The 18395-nt window shown below is 43.0% G+C and overlaps 3 protein-coding genes across 13 annotated transcripts in view; 2 read left to right on the forward strand and 1 right to left on the reverse strand.

Moving 5' to 3' along the window:
• LOC309873953 (uncharacterized protein) lies at positions 1-10998 on the forward strand. Of its 8 annotated transcripts, none has more exons than XM_082751797.1 (5): positions 1-28; positions 6742-6878; positions 8122-8223; positions 9312-9411; positions 9937-10998. In XM_082751797.1, exons 2-5 carry the CDS (start codon positions 6745-6747, stop codon positions 10036-10038), a joined length of 438 nt encoding a protein of 145 aa, XP_082607923.1. In that variant the 5' UTR covers positions 1-28; positions 6742-6744; the 3' UTR covers positions 10039-10998. The 8 variants fall into 8 exon arrangements, with proteins under 8 accessions (XP_082607923.1, XP_082607917.1, XP_082607919.1 ...); XM_082751791.1 differs by lacking the exon at positions 1-28 and adding an exon at positions 94-514; XM_082751793.1 differs by lacking the exon at positions 1-28 and adding an exon at positions 94-441.
• MCAT (malonyl-CoA-acyl carrier protein transacylase) lies at positions 6872-17157 on the reverse strand. Of its 4 annotated transcripts, none has more exons than XM_082751786.1 (7): positions 16601-17135; positions 16415-16502; positions 15394-15611; positions 11224-15098; positions 9852-10026; positions 8909-8968; positions 6872-7727 (listed from the first exon to the last, which is right to left on the reverse strand). In XM_082751786.1, the coding sequence occupies exons 1-4, from the start codon at positions 17039-17041 to the stop codon at positions 14676-14678; spliced, it is 1170 nt and encodes a 389-aa protein (XP_082607912.1). In that variant the 5' UTR covers positions 17042-17135; the 3' UTR covers positions 6872-7727; positions 8909-8968; positions 9852-10026; positions 11224-14675. The 4 variants fall into 4 exon arrangements, with proteins under 4 accessions (XP_082607912.1, XP_082607913.1, XP_082607911.1 ...); XM_082751787.1 differs by lacking the exon at positions 8909-8968 and adding an exon at positions 11006-11053; XM_082751785.1 differs by lacking the exon at positions 8909-8968.
• TSPO (translocator protein) overlaps positions 17119-18395 on the forward strand; it is an 11258-nt gene continuing 9981 nt past the window's right edge. The window contains exon 1 of the mRNA XM_082751789.1: positions 17119-17230. The gene's annotated coding sequence lies outside the window, so the exon portion shown is untranslated. The remainder of the gene's footprint in view (positions 17231-18395) is intronic.

Here is an 18395-nt window from a genome sequence, read left to right on the forward strand (position 1 = left end):
CTTAGTGTCGGGGGGGAGCCGAGCCGAGGTGAGCGGCGGCGGCGGCGGGGGGAGATCGGGGAGGGAAGCGAAGGGCCGGCGGGGGAGGCTGCCCCGTGAGGCGATGCTGCGGTAGCGGCGCGCCCGGTTCCCGGCGCCTGCCACCCTTGTGGAGACGCGGAGCCGGGTGCGCGTCGTTTCGCTCCTAGCGGAGCAGGAAGCGAGCCTCGCAACAAGCCCGAAACAGACGGCTCGAGGTAAGCGCTCGGGAGTTGCCCCGGCCCCGGGCGGGAGGACCGCGGGCAGCAAGAGCCCAGGAGCACGGACCGAAGGCAGACAGCGAGCCTGAGCCAGCGCCGGTGGGTGCCAAGGGCCCGGTACCCGGGCAGGACCGGTCCCGAAGGCGGGGGATCTGCTGCAGCGACCCCCGGGCAGGAGGATGCCCCCATCGCCCTCGGGTTTGTGCGTTTGGTGGGAGTAATAAAACGCCTGGTAATTGTAACTTGTGGAAACACCGCCAGAAAGAATATTGTAGGTGGGGTGGGATTTTAAGTCGGAGCAACTTTGTTACTGTCAGCGCTTCACCAGTATGGGAAGCTTAAGTAAAACTGAGAACGACGTGGTGTTTTAATTCTTTATACTGATGTGTGGGACAACAACAAAAAAAGGCAGCATAAACAGTGACTTAAATTTTAGTTCTTAGACTTTCAATTGCCTTGTACTTGCACATCAACCCTTCCCTTCACCTTTCTGATCTGACAGCAGTAAGCGGGATCTCAGAGACACCTGTAGGAGAAGACCGCCAAAAGTCACAGAAGATGCAATGCTTTCTTACGAGTCCAGTAGCGTGCCCTGTTGCACAGGACAGGATGCAGGTGTGAGGTGGCAATGCATGACACCGTGTGTGCCATGCTGCGCAGTACTAAAGGGGACCAGGTGAGGGAAAACAGCAGCCCACGCTACCCGAATGCTGCTAGTTTTTTTAAGAATATGAATTATCATGTTTAAATTGACAATATTATTTGAGAAACTGAAGCTAAGACTAAGTATTTTTAGATTATGGCCTTGGTGATGAGCATCCTGTAAATCTGAATTTAATATCAAGGCATGAATTCTGCAATCTGCTTGCTGAGGATGCCACCAGGCTCACTGCAGATACTACTCTGTTTGCGTGGATGGCAGAACAAGGCCTTTCAAGTACTTTTTTTTTTTTTCAATTTGAACAAATGTTAAATTTGAAATATTCCAATTTTATTGTGTAACGCTGTTAGTATGAGCAATGTGTGAAATTTTTTGACTACCAGTAACAACTTTTCTAACTGCATGCAGTTACATTTTCACACTTACCTTTTACAAATTGGCCATGTAAATCAAGTAGCAATTTTAAACAAAATCCTTTTATGTTATAAAAGTCTTGACCTGTTTCTGAGACGGAGAAGTGCAAAGGGCAGAAGATGTTTTGAAAAGGATATGTAAATGTTAGATTAAGTCAGAAAGCTTCTGCTCTAAAACTTAACTCTTTGTGAACAAGTAGAATGAAGAAGACATCCCTGAGATGTTGGCCGCTGCCATGAAACTAAAATATGAGTGTGGCAGATTTTTTTTAAAGAAATTATTAATTTCAGTTTAGTATTAATATCTTTCTCTTCAATGTCCTCAGTTCTTCCCATGACTTTTTTTTTTTTTTTTTTTTTTTTTTTAATAAAAGCAGAACTTCCTCATTTCCTTCAGAATTTAGAAGCTGTTGAAGTACACTGGTGAGCACTGAAGGACTCAGTAGATACTTTGAGGAAAATGACACTTTGTAGGTTTATCAAATCATAGCTTCTACTGTGGACATAACTGTATTGTCTAATTTCTAAGGCAGAAACCTTTTGTTGCTTTCTGTGGTTGCATAATAAATGTCCCAGTAGGGACTGGTGCTCTCAGAGTGCTCTTAATGACAATATGCAAATTCTGATGATGCATAAAAATCTGACCAAAGGCAATGAAAGACATGAGACAGACATTCTTGAAGTCTTGACTCAGAATTTCTCTCATGACCCCTTTAACAGTCTCAGCAGAGACTGAAATAGAAAAATACCTGTGCAAGCTTTATATTTCAAAAGGCTTCCTCCATTTAAAGTCTATTATATCCTTTTCTTTCACTCCTGAGGTTACAAGATTTGCTTAAGGAATACATTTTCTTTTGTTTCTATCATCAAACACTTTCTTATCCTGTTTTGAGGTGAGAGAGCCTGTGTTAAACTCCCAATGAAGGCATGTTCTAATAACAAGTATAAGAACGTAGAACGTAGATGAAATAAAATGTAAAAGAACACTATGTATTTCTTATATTTGCAGAAGTATGCCTTTAATAGCTGTTTGAGGCAATATTAAGACATGTTTATGTGTAAACAGTATCCAAGGTCATTGGCATTAAGCTGATTGAGAACACATTACAAGACAGAGTGAATTTATCTCTGCTCCTTGGTCTGACGCCAATTTAAGAGTAAATCCAGCAACCTAACCCAGAAAAAAAAAAAAAAAAAAAAAAAAAAAAGATTACTTAACCTCTCCTCTTTCTTTAAAATAAGCTGAAGGTGTGATGGGTGCCTTGCAGTGCTTGGCCACGAACAGCCATGGTTGAGGAGGAAAGCCTGCTGAAGCCTGGGTATCCCAATGAGGGGAGGGAGAGGCGGTAGTGGTGCTGGTGTCTGTAGGACCTGCTGTGCCTACATACGGTCAGTGGCCAATGGCTTCCAACTAGCAAGGGAAGAAAAGTCAACAGCTGAGGCCAGCAGCCTCAGCCGCTTCCCCGCTGCTTCTGGCAGAGGTCATAGGAAACAGAACTTAAAAGAGAACAAATCAGAAAACCACTGTGGGCTTTAAAGCATATATTCCTCCTCGCTATTTCCCCCTAAGTGTCTGATATTTCAGTTTCTTGGTAATGTTAACTAGTTCTTCAACTTCAGTCATCTTACCGAAGACTTGTCCTTGTAAAATGGAATAGAGATTTGTGTTTGCAACAGCGTGGATGATGTCATGTTTTTAAAGAGTTGGCTATGGATTGAAGGGCATATATGCAAACAACCAAGCCTCTATTTGTTCTTCATTTAAATTTAGTTTGCATAGGCAGCTGGTAGAATCTGAAACAGTTTGAGATATGCTTTGATACCTCAGGGATAAGGAACAAGAGTCTTATCTGGCAATCTTTCTTTATGCAGGTAGGTTTGGGAATTTTAAGTTTGAATGCTGGAATTAGATCATCAACAGCGATTTTCTCATTTCACAACCATATTTAAAATATACTAAATCACATACTTTAGTTCTAATTAGTTTTATTAATCATGTCTGCATAAAGCATGCAGATGTAAATGTAAAGATGTAAACTGCATGTGTTATAGATATGTAATAAAATACATAAATATTATATATAAATTATCATTGATGCATTCAATGCATTATACTGAGAGATTATTGTGTCTGCCTTCTTAAAAATGATTGCCACAGCAAATCTAATCAAAATGAATACAAGAAAATCTCAGGACCTTTATAGTTTTCCCCAACTCACCTGCCAGTATACACAGTTTAGCAATGTTTTCTTTTTTGAATACGATTTTCTGTTCCCTTTTGCTAGGTTAAAAAAGAGACACAACTGGAAAAAAAAAAAAAAAAAAAAAAAAAAAGACTAGGAAAAATAAAGATAGAGTCAAGCATCTCTGGTAGAAAGAGGATTTTCATTATTTAATCATGTGTTCATAAAAAAGTCATAATTTCCATCATATACATAAGCATAGGCATTTAGAGAGCCTTTTAAATTTGGACCTATTCACCAAAACAGTAAGTATGCATTTAACTTTAAATACATTATTCATTCTGCTGAAGGCATTTCACCATTAAAACTAAGCTTTTAGTTTGCTCAGTCAAAGCCTTACAAAAAAGAACGAGCTTTTTGATCTGCTAGCTAGGTTGTAGATGCTTGCTGCTGCTAGTATGGGATCCTGCTGTGCCTCTCAGATACGTTGTGAGGATTAGGTTATGGTCACTTGCTATCTAAGTGGTAAGTTATTAACACAAACTTGGCACTTCTTGGTTTCTGTAAACCAAATTCAGTTTGCCCATTCTTTGTGTGTAAGCGAGAGCAAGAAGGAAAGAATGAGATAGATGGTGGAAGATTGATATATACCTATTTGGAGGATCGGAATTGGCTGTAACACGATATATACTCTTCTTGCCCAGCTCTGTATGGACCTAGACTAGAGAAACAAACTGGGTCCACATTAATGCAGATTTCACATGTATACCAGTGTGTCTAGATTTAAAAAAATGACAAAAATTAGCAAATGGCCTCAGTTTGGTCCCTAGCTGCCAGAAAGGCCAACACTAAGCTTTGCTTTGCAATTAAATGAGCCACATCTCACACACCTGCAGGGGAATAGCCCTCTTACAAGTGCCTTTGCCCCAGCGCTGCCAGTTCTACCCAGTGCACAACAAATACCCTCTTTCTTAGCTCTCCCTGACTTGAATGTGGAGACAAATTGGTGGGTGAAAAGAGCAGAACAGGCTGTAGACGAATCCTTGGCAGCAGGACTCAGCAGCTACAGCAGTTTCTTTTTTTAGCCTGTGGGAGGAAGGTATTATCATAACAGGTGTGAGGAAGCATATGTTGTGCTTTGGGCTTTTGTCATGGTATTGTATGGTTTGTTTACATTTCTGATTTCTGTAGTGCATTGACTTATTACAGGTCTCCTTCAGAACTCAGTTTTCATCTCCTACAGATGTAGACATTTCCATTGTGTGGTCCTGCAAATGTGAAACTAGCATCTATTCTAGAAATGGAAAAAAATAGAAAATACTTTTTTCTTTTTTTTTTTAGAGAGAATATTTCACAGTGCATGGTTGTGAAGTCTAAGAATAGTTTGTATAAACATGCAATAATAGACAGTTGAGTTTTTATGCTGTTTTTAAATTCATTTGCTTTGGAGCTCCCAAAGCAGGAGCTGCCCCAGATAACACAGATCACGCTGCAATAGCACTTATGTTGCATCAGCCTTGCCCAAAAAATAGAGAGGGATGCAGCTGGTAACCCACTGGTCTAGTTGTTCCTCTGGGAAATGGAAAGGCCAGCTCGGGTACTAGCACCAGGGAATATGTTTTTTTTTTTTTTTTTTTTTTTTTCCCCAAGTGTGACAGCTTCACTGTGTTGTACACACGGAGCCTTGGCACCTAATTCAGAGCTACAAAGTCCTCCAGGTGACTGTGTTTCTGGAAATCAGATACGGTGCTGGAAAAGTTGGAAGTCCCTATGGACATAACCCTTTTCCTGATCATTACTTGGACTGAGGAAGGGGGGCATACAGCAACACATAAAGGAAGTGTTTAAAACAAGATAATAGTAAACTATACTCTGTATGATATATCCTAATATCTACTGAACATAAAGTAATCCTTAAATTTTTCTCCCCAGTCACATTGTGTCACTAAGAAGTCTTTGCTTTTGTAGAACTGAGTTGGTAGTTGGTACTAACTAACTTTTCATTTAGTTAGTATGAAATTTCTGCTAGTTCATGCAAGTGCATTTACTTATGCAGTGATATATATACTGTAACTGATGATAAGTGCTTTATGGAAAATGTAATAATGTCTTATAAATATTGAAAGAAGATCAGGAGTTTCTCAGAGCACAAAGGCCCCAGTCTTGTTCCGGACATAAACCTTGAAGAAAGAGTTTATGGAATTGCATTAAGATGGCAAGCAAATCCACTATGAGCAGCTTTACCACAGACACTTTTTACTTGATTTAGCTCCATCTCAGAATATTTTACATAGTTTTTATTCTGCAGCACATGCTTAAAAGGACAAAAGAATCCAGTCTGGCAGAAATCCCATTCATTGTTTCCAAGATTGGCAGCAAAAAGAATCAGCTCAGCTATGATGTAGCTGGGAAGTAGAGAGATAAAGCAGCAGGCCAAAGCCATGCCAGATAAAAACAATGCACATCCAGAGGACTGTCATCACAGTCAATCATCAGGCACTGTAAAGGCAGAACAGAGCCTCCCTCCGCAGCGCTGCAGAAGCAAACATCTCTGGGGCAGGAGGAGCACTGGCTGGCTGCCTGAGGGTGTGTGTGTAGTTTTAAATAGTCCCGGTGCACAGCTCTGATATCATTGGGCTTGATAAGTCAAATAAAAACATTTGCAAAAGCTACAGAAACATTAGCTCTGTTCTGAGATCTTCTGTGGGTTATTTCAGCCTCTTTGGTGCTTTAAGGAAAGCCTTACCAAAGTATTGGAAATACTAGAGATGCACAACTTGGGCTGAAACCCTGGGAGTTTTGTCATTTATTTTGCTAGAACAGGCCCATGTCCTATGATGTGCCTATATGCTAGATCCTGGCTAGTGGTTTTGAATCGCTTTCTGGTCTGCTGGAGCAATGCAATGGTAGGAGGTCATTGCCAACAGCTTAGGAAAGCATCTCATACTAAGTGAAACTCCTGGGAAGCTATACTTAGCTATGCTAGCTATGTTTATCTAGATTTTCCAATTTCTAGGCTGTTTTCATGCATTGTGAGGAGGCTGCACGTTTGAATCGCTGTACATCTGTTGGTTCACTGAAACTTTCCTTTGACCACTCTCAAAATAGTTCTTACCTCAGTTCTTATGCTCGCGTTCTGACTGCAGACCCAAAAGGGGCAAACGCATACTCTGAACCATGTCCATCTAAAATGAGAAGACCTTGTGCTACCAGACACCGTGGGACTGACTCTGGTCTTGTTGCAGAGTATGATGTCCCAGACACAGAGAAGCCCCAGGCACTTTGTTCTCTCCAGCTACCCTGATGGAGATCCAGAAGATGAAATGTATGGCAACCTTCTGGCAGCGCCAGATACTGCAGAGCAAATGGAGTTTAATATCAGGTATCATGCTGCAAGAATGCTCCTTCTGTCCTCCGCACCCGGGTAAAACCCTCCCTCACCCCAATCTTCACAAAGACTCCTGGCTAAGCCGTGGAATCAGTGGATGCTACTGAAAGTGTAGTAGATGCAAGTGTAGATAACCTGTAGTGCTTAGCAGCAATTGTATTAGATTATGCTGGATTAAATGTCTACAACTTTTTATGCTGTCCAGGGACACAGATGTGGCTCTTCATTAGAAGCCCACCTGTTACAACAAGCAGCTGAAGAGGCCATTTTTACATAATTCTCCAGGCGCCTCTCACAACAAACTAATAGTGCTTTCTCTTTCTCTTCTTCTCTTTCTTCTTCTTCTTCTTCTTCTTTTTCTTTTTCCTGTGCATACATTTTTTCCAGTTCAGCAGTCAGGGGCTGTCTTTCCCGTCTGTGAAAATTCCTTTCTGTGTTGTTGTTGTTGTTTGACTGACCAAACCAACTCTTGAGGTTTTTTTAAATCAATCTCTAGAATAAGGCTTTTAAGTCCATTTACCGTGCAGCAGATCCCATAAACAGATCTCAGCAGAAATACAAGTAAAAATAAAAACATTTTGTCATAATTATTTTTATACAAAAAAAAAAAAAAAGCATGCACATCTAAAGGAAACTAGATTTCATTGGAGATTTTCATCAGTATAGTGTAAACAGTTTGGGGACCCACCAAAATTCCTTAGCTTTTATGTTTGACAGTAGTCATAGCTCAGGGATCTGTGTGCCCCAAGATCTTGAACAGCCATTGTGCTTTGGCCAGTTCTACTCTAGCATCAGCCATTAGCTGGAGAACTAGACTGCATCATGGAGATCACTGGAGTAATTCTGTTGGACAAAAAAAAACTGATCAGTTATGTAATATGAGACATTTTGAGTCATCTGAAGTGAAGGTTTTCAATATTTCAACTTTGTGGAAAAAAAATCTAGGACCGGAATACTGTTGTATTATATGAAGGGATTAGACACCATGGCTTTTCAAAAGTGTCAAATATGCAGGTTTTTATGAAAACATCCCAGCATTTAAGCCTATAAATATGGAGTTAAGGTGCCTGATCAATAAACCTATAAATAATAAAAAAAGCCCTAACATTTAGCTTTTACATGCCAAGCTTAGTCCATCCATTAAGGAAATAATTGTACCTGACACTTGCAGAGTGCTTTTTAAAGAAGCAAGGTTGCAGTATTTTCCTCTAATGTGGATATCCTGAATGCCTTCCAGCTCAGCTGTCCAGGTTGGCCATCACCTGGCTCTAATTGGGGACGAATTTAACAGAGCATACAGCAGGAAGATTGAAGACACACTGCTTCACCTGGCACGTGGGTGAGTTACCTTACTGACACCATCTGTTTTTGGCTACTTTTAAAAATCATGTTAGAAAAATAATAACGTTTCTGCACCCAAAGTAAAAAATAAAAATTATATATATATTATATATATATGTGTGTGTATTGCTACTACTGTTGCTTCATACAGAACCCAAGAAAGAAACCAGCTACTGGATCTTATTTTACGGGGAAGATTTTTTATAATGAAAATTGTTTCCATGGACTATAACCAGTCAAAAGATTTACACCGTTTCTATGTATTTAAAATTCCACAATAGCACTGTAGTTCTTCTAGGTTAGACCATGTCTTTAAGCACAACTGAATGAGGAGAGGTCTGCACCCTAGCAAATGCGATGCTTTAGGGATTAACATGTTACTGCATGTCAAACAACCCATCGAGGCACACTCAATAAAACGTGGCTCAACCTGTTTGCACTGCCTTTTATCTGATAAGAGCAGACAGGGCTGTCATCTCTGTCATAAAGACCACAGATTAACTGCAGAAATGCAGTAATTAGCATAGAAATGTCCTAGTCTGAAAGGAGAGTCGACTATTGCAGATTTCAAGAGAATACGACCCGATTACACCTATGTTCCTGAATGCAGAATATAGCTACGCTTGGGCAGCCTCAGTCAGCTCAGATTCAGGCTCCACAGGGCCTCTGTCAGCCAGACACACCTGCACTGGATCCCGATTCCTCGGGGACCAACAGCTCTTGCTGGGGTTCGCTGCTCTTAGCTGGAAATAAGAGCAAAGGCACAGGGCTGACAATCAGGAGATCTGCTGCATGCTTTCTCATGTCAAAGTAGTAACCAGTTAATTCTAAAATCACATCTGTTTAGCTTTTAAAGCCCTACTGAGTTACCAGATTTTCCTCCTAAATATTTAGAGAAATGCACGTGCATAGATTACTCTGAAGGCTTTAAAGAAGGAACATATTGGAGTTGAGTGAGGCTTTGTTTTACAGTTTTCTACACTTGGCATTTAGTTTGCCAATTTTTAGAATAAAATTTCTATCCACGTTTTGTTTTCAGTTTTTGTCTGTTGTGGTTTCTTGTTTAATCATAAGGGTTGCTATCAGTGTTTTCCAGACATGGAATATTATTAAAAGCATTACAAGAAGATTTGGAAATATTTTGAACAATAACTGGACAAAGAGGATCGCTGGTTATGGAAGCTGGGTATGAGTTCTCCCTCTTCTCTACCTTTCTGTTACAGCAACACCTCACTCCCATCTAAGTGTCACCAAGTAAAGCCTGATAGGTGACTGTAGGTTCAGGTTTTTTCTTTAGTTTGTTGGTACCCCTCACCAAAACCAAAACATCTTGTTCATAGACTGAGTGCGCCAAGTGTCTCCAAACACTCACGTGCTAAACTGCCACTGAAATCAACGGGCTCTGTGCAAACAGGAGTCTCCCCACCATAAAAAACTGTGAGGCTATATTCTAGATGAGATAGGGTGGGTAGGCTGTTACAATCAGTGTTGTACCTTACATTTTGGGGAAGAGACAAGGACTCTGTGGAGTTTGGAAAGGACAGACACAGGAGTGGAAGGGTGAGACTCGCCTCTGCAGCTTGTTCCTGCAGAGGCGCAGGGCAATGTTCTCAGTTTGGCACTAACCTTGCCTGCAGGTGGTCATCCTCACTTTTCTGCGCCAGCTTTTTGCTTCTTGTCATTTCTAATGGCCTCCCCTTTCCTCCCGCAGATTTGTCGGCTTCCTTTCAGGTGCGTCTGCCAGAAGCTGGTGCCTGTAGCCTTGCTTGCTGTTGCATTTTGGTGGGCCATAAGTTATGGACTGCAGAATTAACAGAGAATTACAATAGGAGGTCATTGCTGGACTCTGACCAATATAATTAACACCCTGGTGGTGGCAGCTGGTTTGTTTTTCAAATTTACACTGATAAAAATCTCTTTTATATTTAAAACCTAGGCTAGTGCTGGGTCACTGCTGTTTCATACTCTTTTTTAAAAGAAAATGTTTAAAATAATGAGGTTGGTGCTGGATAACTGCCTGACTTGCTAGTTTTGAAGTGTGAGGCCAAGTGATCAGAAAGTCTGTTTCTGTCCTTTTTTTGTTTGTTTTAATGCAATACAAAATGTCTATTTCACATAAAGAAGTTTCTTGAAAATACTCTGTCAGTGGGGAAGACAGAAGGCATGCTGGTCATCCTTTAAATGTTAACATTGTAAAAGCAATAGCAAAGATTAAAACCATGATACTTTTCTAAAATTAAATTGTTGCTTTAAATGTTTTGCAGTGTTATCTACTTTGTTTTCTAGGACTGTGCTATTACATGTTAATAATTTATTGTCTTGTACAGATTATCTAATACTACAGGACAGGCCTCGATTTACCTTTATTTAGTAAAATAAGTATATGGAACTAGTTTATTGGAAAAAAGAGTTGTTCAGATGAGCTAGCAATCATGTTGGTTGGACTGGCACTCAAGGGCCACCCAAATCCAATCCATTGGTTCTGCAGAACTTCTCAAAAACTGACTACAGATTTTTACATTCTTTCCTCTGCCTCTTTATGAAGTAAAATTTCGAGTTGCCCAGAAAAAACAGAATTTGAGAAACTTTTTTTTATTTTATTTTGATGATTCACAGCTTTTTGGAAGTCATGTGGTTAGGGGGAAATAACTGACTAGAGGAAGATTGTAAAATGGTGGTGGGATAGGTGTCACCTCCACCCTCCCTGGGGAGCAGCCAGGACAGGCAGCCTTCTTGCCTCTCAAGAGCATGCCCCAGCCGTGCTGAATGATCCTGCCTACCTGTGTGTGTGCATCCTCACCGAGTGCTGCTGCTTAAGCTGCTTTTCACTGCACAGGAACACAGACAGAGAGAAAATGAAAGTGCATCTCTGTGGTTTGGGTATTCCCCTCACAAGAGGGGATACCTGCTTCCTTTCTCGTCAAGTGAATACAACTGCTAGGGCACTTTTGAAACAGGAAAATACAGTAATTAATGGTGCAGTAATTTAAGCACTTGCCTGAGAGGCTGGAGTTTCAAATTTGAGACACAGCTTTTAATTTGAGACAATGAATTTAAAGCACTCTTCTTCCTGTAGGTAAATGCCCAAATCAGAGGGTTGAGGGATGTGTTTCCTCTCCTTTGTGGATGGTACCAAATCCAATTAAGCTCCTAGCCTTCCACTTCAAATCACTCTTCTGGAGGAGGAAAAATAAAAAAAAGGAAGAGAAGGAGAGAGAAAAGAGAAAAGAAGGTTGAGGTAGAATATTTTGTCCAAACATTTTATGTTAAAAGATTTTGAAATATCTTCAACTTACTAGAAATGCAGAGAGAAAAAAAAGTAACTAGAGGATGAAGGCTGCAGTTTACCCTTCAGCATGCAAGCAGCAGCATGTAAACTGGAGTCTCTCCAAAAATACGTCACCTTTCTTTCACAGTGCTCTGGACTCAATCTGCCATTCAGGAGCAGGTACGTAAGGTACTTTACTAGAAAAGCATGTGTGGTACATTTAGAGCCGTGGTCTTACCCAGGCCAGAAGCTGGCAAAAGGAGTTGCCCATATAACCAAAAAAAGAGACCAAAACATCACCAGTGAGTTGATTGCTCTGTTTAACTCCATACCAGTGGCATGACAGAAAATATTTTAAAGTCATTTAGTAAGGCGTAAAAACTCCCATCAAAAGAGTCTAATAAACCAACTATGTGAGTGTAACAAATGTATCCACTGCAAATAATTTGATTCTTCCTGGCTGAATCTTTTTAACAATACAAAATAATTTTATGTATGTCTAGATAAATAATCTTTATGCCCAAGGGAGCAGCTATATATAGGAGACTGCCACACTACCTATTCCATATGAGAGTTGTAGGGGAGAGGGCTGTAGTTTTTCACTCTCAGGGACTGCAATAAATAACACTTTGAATCCTAGGGAAAGGTCAGTATCTGGCATGTATGGAATAAAACACAGTACTGGGGAGCATAAACTGTAACTACATCAACACCACACATGAAACACAGCACAAACAGAACCTGCAGCAGGTATCAACACCAGCTGGGACACTGCAGTGAGCAGTAATGGCCAGGTTCCCTCTCACATGTAACTAGGACTCTTTGCTCAATGCCACGGCTCTGCACTGTGACTCAGGAGACCTAAATTATATATATATATGTATATATATTATTAATGCACACTTCCTCATGTGACAGAGTTTACAGCACTTGATTTTTTTTTCCACATCCTGTTTCTTCTTGTTCCTAGGTGCAGGAACTACACTGACTTTTCACATCATAAAACTTTCAGTTTCCTAGAGCAGAAGGCATAGATGAGCGCACGCATAAAAGAAATGCAGGTAACAGTAGTAAGACCTAGGATCCTTACTTGCCCTGCATGCCATTCTCCATCTAGCCACATACAAGTTCTATCACATGCAAGATACCCTCCTGTTCTTTTATAGCCATGTACAGCACGATGTTGTGTCACCAGGCACTACACTAAAGCGAGCCCTGAAAGCTCTTGACATGAAGGCATAAAGCTGCCTGCCATACTTTTCAGCTTATATAAACTGTAACATCAACACAAAGGTATAATGCTGCTGTTTGTGCAGATGCCAGGTGCACAGAGGTAAAGCAAAGAACTGCACATGGTAGTAATGGCTGCTTCTCACCCCAATTAAACAGGGCCAACAAGCGTGGCATGCTCATAGGGTCCTGTTGTCACTTCAGTATTCTGCATCTATTGAAGGTTCAAAGGTGATCTACCAGTCTGTGCTGCATTTGCAAACTGAGATTTCTATTATGTTTTTCCCAAAGAGATTTTTTTCCATGCAAAGTGTGCAGTAAAGTGAAATAAGTAATATATTAATTATATATATGTATACACACACATATACACACACTCTCACACAAATATATATGGTAAGAACAGTATAAATAGAAGACAAGTCTTCAAATTTACCCCCAAAATGTTAAATAATTAAAAATTTGTAAACCATAAAGCACTATACTAAAAACAAAATGAGTGTCACCAGCATGCCATTCTCAGTTCTAACTACTATACAAGGTGGTTTAAAAGTCACTAACATTACTTTTGGTCTTACAAGATGTAGTCAGAAACTTCCAACACAGCTCATAATTCAATGAATGTTAATGTCATTTAGTTGGAATATTCTAACCACCTGGTGATAAATTTGTTATGCTTCACTTACTAATTAGCACATTCCTGTTAACGGTAGAGACTTCATCTTTTTTTTTTTTTTTTTTTTTTTTTTTAAGTCAGCCCAGCATTTAACTGGCAGCCTGTAGTAGTCATATATGATTTAAGTACTGTATACTTTTCTTTTTTTGGTATATCTGCTAAAAGCTATTAAAATACCAAAAGCGTGAAGAAAAGGGTAAAGTTCAGCTGAGGCTTCTGCTCAGCCATGCATGCACAATCTATCCTCTACTTGCTCGTCTGTACCCAATCCCCTAACAAACACTGTTCTCTGATTTTATTCCTAAACCACGAAGCACCCCTTAGAGACAAAGTGCAAACAGAGCACGAATAAACTTTCTGTGTATCAGCAACTTTCTGTGCTTCACCAGTCAGGAAGCTCCTTCAAGGACTCTGCTCTCCACCGCATCTCCTGCTTCTGGGAAATGCCAGAGCTGGCAGAACATAGGGGTACAGTGAGAAGTGACATCAGCATACAAATTCCCGACTGGGTGCTCCTGCAGGGCTCACCTTCAACAAAGTTGCCCTCCCAAGGATCTCAGCAGGACATTTCCAGCACCCCTGGTTTCTGCTTTGTCAAGAAAAGCCATTTTCTTGACAAGATCAAGCCTATGCAATCACAGGATAGGTCAGGGTTCCAGAACTCCTGCACCTCTTGGGAGGCTGGGAATTCTGGTAAGTTTATTAATTTGGGGAAACATTTATTCTATATGAGGAATTTTAGCACAGATGATGTGGCACTGAACAACTGGAAGGAAAATTACTTCCTTCTACATGTGGACCTGCAGGCCAACTATCATGCATCCCATAGCATCCCAAATTCAAACCCTTGGCAACCCAGCATCAAACAACCTAGCTCTGTCCAGAACCCAGGTGGAGGACCCCTGGAATGGGCAGCAATAGCTACTGACTGGAACTTGAAGGCACACACACACACAAATTCAAAAAATAAAAATAAAAAGGAAAAAAAAAAAGAGGGGAAGTTGCTTGCAAGATTAAGGCCAAACAGAACACTATTTGGCATGTTTATTGGCAGTTTTGCAGTCCCAACACAGGTGGAAGAGCAATTTTGCAAGCTGCTCTCTTGTTCCACATCCGAGGCACACAGGGAAGGACAACGTTCACTGCAGTGACGTGCATGGTGCTCTTCTCATTATGAGAAGCAACCAACGCTTAAGACTTCCTCTTTTAGAAGTGTGAAGTTATTTTTAAATAACGCAGAAACAACAAGTTGCATGGATTTTTCTCAAAAATCTGTTTATGTCTCTGTTACTTCCTCATCTTCTGAAACATCTACGTGGCTATATTGCCTCCAGGCCTTTAAGTTACACTTTTTGAGAACTGCTCCTAGCTGCTTCCCAGGCCCCACTTCGTATGTGTACGGAAATTCTGTTCCTTGCTTTCTTTCATAAACAGAATGCATGGTCTGTTCCCACAACACAGGTGAAACAATTTGCTTTACTAGCAGCTTCTGAATGTGTTTTGAGTGCATATACTTTTTGCTATCAACATTGGAATAGACACAAATCATGGGTTTTTGAATCTCAGTGCATTTTAGGACTTCAGCCAATGGCTCTACTGCTGGTTCCATAAGTCGTGTGTGAAAAGCACCACTGACCGGAAGCATTTTCGTACGTGTAAAATAATATTTTCGGGCATTCTCCTGCAAAAACTTCAAAGCCTATAAAAGAGAGATAGAAGTGAGTCTCACATGACAAAACTTTACTTGCTCACCCCACAACCCCCCCAAAAACAATCTCACCAGACTTGCCATGACAAAACAACTCCTTTCCCTACCCAACAACTGGGCACACACTAGAAAACAAACAAACAAACAAACATCACAAAGCAACTTCTTTTGTTTGTCCAAACTCTTGCCACACAGGTTAACCTCCACATAGAAGCAGAAAGAAGTTTTAAATACTGAAATGTTAAATTCAACAAAATGTTAAATTCAACTTAATCTGCAGCAATACCTGCAAGTGTCCTGCAATGACTCTGCTGTCTGGAAACAAATAGTTTGAAATTTCACATACAGGGTTTTCTATACCCAGCAATTCACAGTGCCTGCGAGCTTCCAAGCAGGCAAACTTGTAATTTGCCTCCGGCCGGCCAATCACTGACAGCATCCCACCGGGGACAGCCTCCGACGCCTTCTGCATAGCTTCAGCACGCACCTTCACTGCATACAGTGCTAGGGAGAAAGAATGTAGAGCCAGGTAAATGTGGCCTTGGCTGACACTGTGTTGCATCACGCACAAGCTTTGGCTGCTCGTTCCCATTAAATGCTGATGCTTTCAGCATAATGTTAGGCAAATTAAAGTGAATCATAGAATCATTAAGGTTGTAAAAGCCCTCCAAGATCATCTGGTCCAACCATCCCCCTACCACCAGTGTCACACACTAAATCATGTCCCTAAGCACCAGGTCCAACCTTTCCTTGAACACCCCCAGGGACGATGACTCCACCACAGAATCTACGTTGGAAGAGACCTCCAAGATCACCTAGCCCAACCTCTGACCTAACAATAACCAGTCCTCCACTAAACCATATCACTAAGCACTACATCTAAACCTCTTTTAAAGACCTCCAGGTAAATTGACTCAACCACTTCTCTGGGCAGCCCATTCCAATGCCTCACAACCCTTTCGGTAAATAAGTTCTTCCTAATATCCAACCTAAACCTTCCCTGGTGCAACTTTTTGCAACCACCTCCCTGGGCAACCCGTTCCTGTGCCTGACTACTCTCTCTGAGAAGAAATGTCTCCTAATTTCCAACCTAAACCTCCTGACACAACCTGAAACCATTCCCTCTAGTCCTATCACTAGTTATCCGCGAGAGGAGGCTGACTCCCGGCTTCCCACAACCTCCTTTCAGGTAGCTGTACAGAGAATAGTGTAAGCAGAAAGTAAACTTTAACAAAAAAGAGCCGGGGGCAGGGCGGTGACAGAAGGGGGGGTGTCCTACAAGCGGCTTCAAAGCGTTTCCCCAGCACCTTCAGCGAAGTCCATGGCTCCGGCGAACACAAGCGCAGCGAACTCCCCGACGCTGTACCCGGCGGCGGCCACGCAGCTCTCCAGCACCTGCGGGTGGAGAAGGGACACGGGCAGCCGCTGGGCGGAGTGCATGGGGCGCCATTTCTCGGCGCCAGGCCCGGGGTAGGCCCCGGCGCGGCCCTCACGTCAGGCTGCCGGTGGTTGAGCTTCTCCACGGCGGCCAGGGAGGCGACGAACACGGCGGGCTGGCAGTGCTGGGTGCGGTCCAGCTCTGCCCGCGGCCCCTCCAGGCAGAGCGAGAGCAGGTCGTAGCCCAGCACCTTCTCGGCCAGGCGGTACATGTCCCGCACGCCGGGGTACCGCAGCAGCCCGCGGCCCATCCCCACGAAATGGCTGCCCTGCCCGGGAAAGAGCAGCACCGTGCCCTCCCGGGGGGGCCGCCGATCCCGGCTCGCCGCCGCCGCCTCCTCTCCCGGCGCCCCGTCTCGCTCCGAGCTCCTCAGCAGGTCGCTCAGACTCGCCGCCCGCTCCCCACCGCCGGCCAGGGAGCTGCGCGCCCGTCGCCAGGCGCGGTGGAGGCCGCCGCAGCCACCGAGCCGCCATGGCGCCGCGGCCCAACTACCCATGGCCGCCGCCGCCCGGCCGCCTCTCCCCGCGTTGCCACGGGAACCGGGCGGTTCCAACCCCCCTCCTCCTCAGCCGGCCCGAGGCGAGCCGCCCTCGGTCCCTCCTAGGGGCGGGTCCCGCCGGCGAAAGGTGCAGGGGTGGCCGCCTGCTGGCACAGGAGGCAGTGGCGGGAGCGGAGCAGACTAGAGGTAACGGCCGGGCCCGGCGGGGGGCGACCGCGGGGTCCTCGGCGCTGAGGCGGGGCCGGGGGCAGTGGGGCCAGAGTCGGGCGGCTCAAGGCGAGACCCCGAGGAGAGAGCGGGCTGGGAGCCCACTGCTTGACACGGAAAGTGCTGCTGCTGCTTTTTGTCCCCCGAAAAGGAGCTGAGGAGGAGCAGTTTGTTCTTTTTCTTTCTCCTTTTTTCTTTCTTCATCTTTTTTTTTTTTTTTTTTCTTTGTGAGTTTTTCCGTTGTCCTTTGGGCAGTAGGTGTCCTCTTGTGTTGCCTCTCTGTTTCTTAACTGGACACGTATGTATCTTCAGGGCTGCGAGAAAGGACTTGTTTTTTTTCAATTTCCAAGCAATTCTTATAAAATGGAGCAAAATGCACTGTACTGGCTTGAGCACTGAACAGCAAGATTTTTTTTTTTTTTTTGAAAAAATGAAAGCCATGCAGAAGTTGCAGTTGTGCAATGACTTTGCATAGCTTAAGGTTATGAAAGAGTAGCAAGCAGTGAGTCTGACATCACTACCCAGTTTAACAAAGTAGATTGTATTAGTTTAGCAGGGCAGATGGGAAATGGATCAGAACGGCAAGACATTGTGTTCACTTTTTATTCAGGCTGATTCAAAAGGATTGTGGTGGGCAGATTTTGCTTGCTTTTCTAATCTCTATCCTACATTTCACTGTTAATTTCCTCTGTTTTTGTCAACTTCAAGGTAAAATACCTGGAAAAAAACACATGAATTTCTCAATAATTAGCTGAAATACACAGGCAGCAATGCACGACTACATCCTGCTCCACGTCTGCCTCTGCCTGTAACATAAGCAGCGGTGATACTTCGTGTTCAACCAAGAGCAGGCACCCAGGCGGCAAGTTATTAGGCTGGCCAGTCTGCGTTTCCACCTCAGTGAAAGGTCTTAGTGTAACCAACAGTTGCTCTCATTGCTTTCAAGCTGCACGGCAGAGCTTTGAGGTCCTGTTTCTGGCAGCTGCCCTGCAAGCTCCAGAAGCCAGACGTGCCCCTTTTGCATGAGGCCAGGGTTGCAGCTCATCCTATGTGGGCCCATTATGCCCAGGTAAGGTGCACGGTTATGACCTTCACATCTGAGGGTTCAGAGGCAGTGCCTGGGGCAACGTCTGGGTCCTGTAAA

The sequence above is a fragment of the Aythya marila genome (assembly GCF_965140915.1).
Source record: "Aythya marila genome assembly, chromosome: 1".
In the NCBI taxonomy this organism is placed as follows: domain Eukaryota; kingdom Metazoa; phylum Chordata; class Aves; order Anseriformes; family Anatidae; genus Aythya; species Aythya marila.

Excerpts from the sequence above, each read along its gene's own strand:
- LOC309873953 (XM_082751790.1), top strand. The coding sequence starts at position 868 with ATGCATGACACCGTGTGTGCCATGCTGCGCAGTACTAAAGGGGACCAG. Across the intron at positions 6,879-8,121 it reads CAAATGGAGTTTAATATCAG|CTCAGCTGTCCAGGTTGGCC; the intron begins GTATCATGCTGC and ends AATGCCTTCCAG. Across the intron at positions 8,224-9,311 it reads CTGCTTCACCTGGCACGTGG|TGTTTTCCAGACATGGAATA; the intron begins GTGAGTTACCTT and ends GGTTGCTATCAG.
- MCAT (XM_082751785.1), bottom strand. The coding sequence starts at position 17,041 with ATGGGTAGTTGGGCCGCGGCGCCATGGCGGCTCGGTGGCTGCGGCGGC. Across the intron at positions 15,612-16,414 it reads AGCCATGGACTTCGCTGAAG|CACTGTATGCAGTGAAGGTG; the intron begins GTGCTGGGGAAA and ends CTTTCTCCCTAG. Across the intron at positions 15,099-15,393 it reads TCATTGCAGGACACTTGCAG|GCTTTGAAGTTTTTGCAGGA; the intron begins GTATTGCTGCAG and ends TCTCTTTTATAG.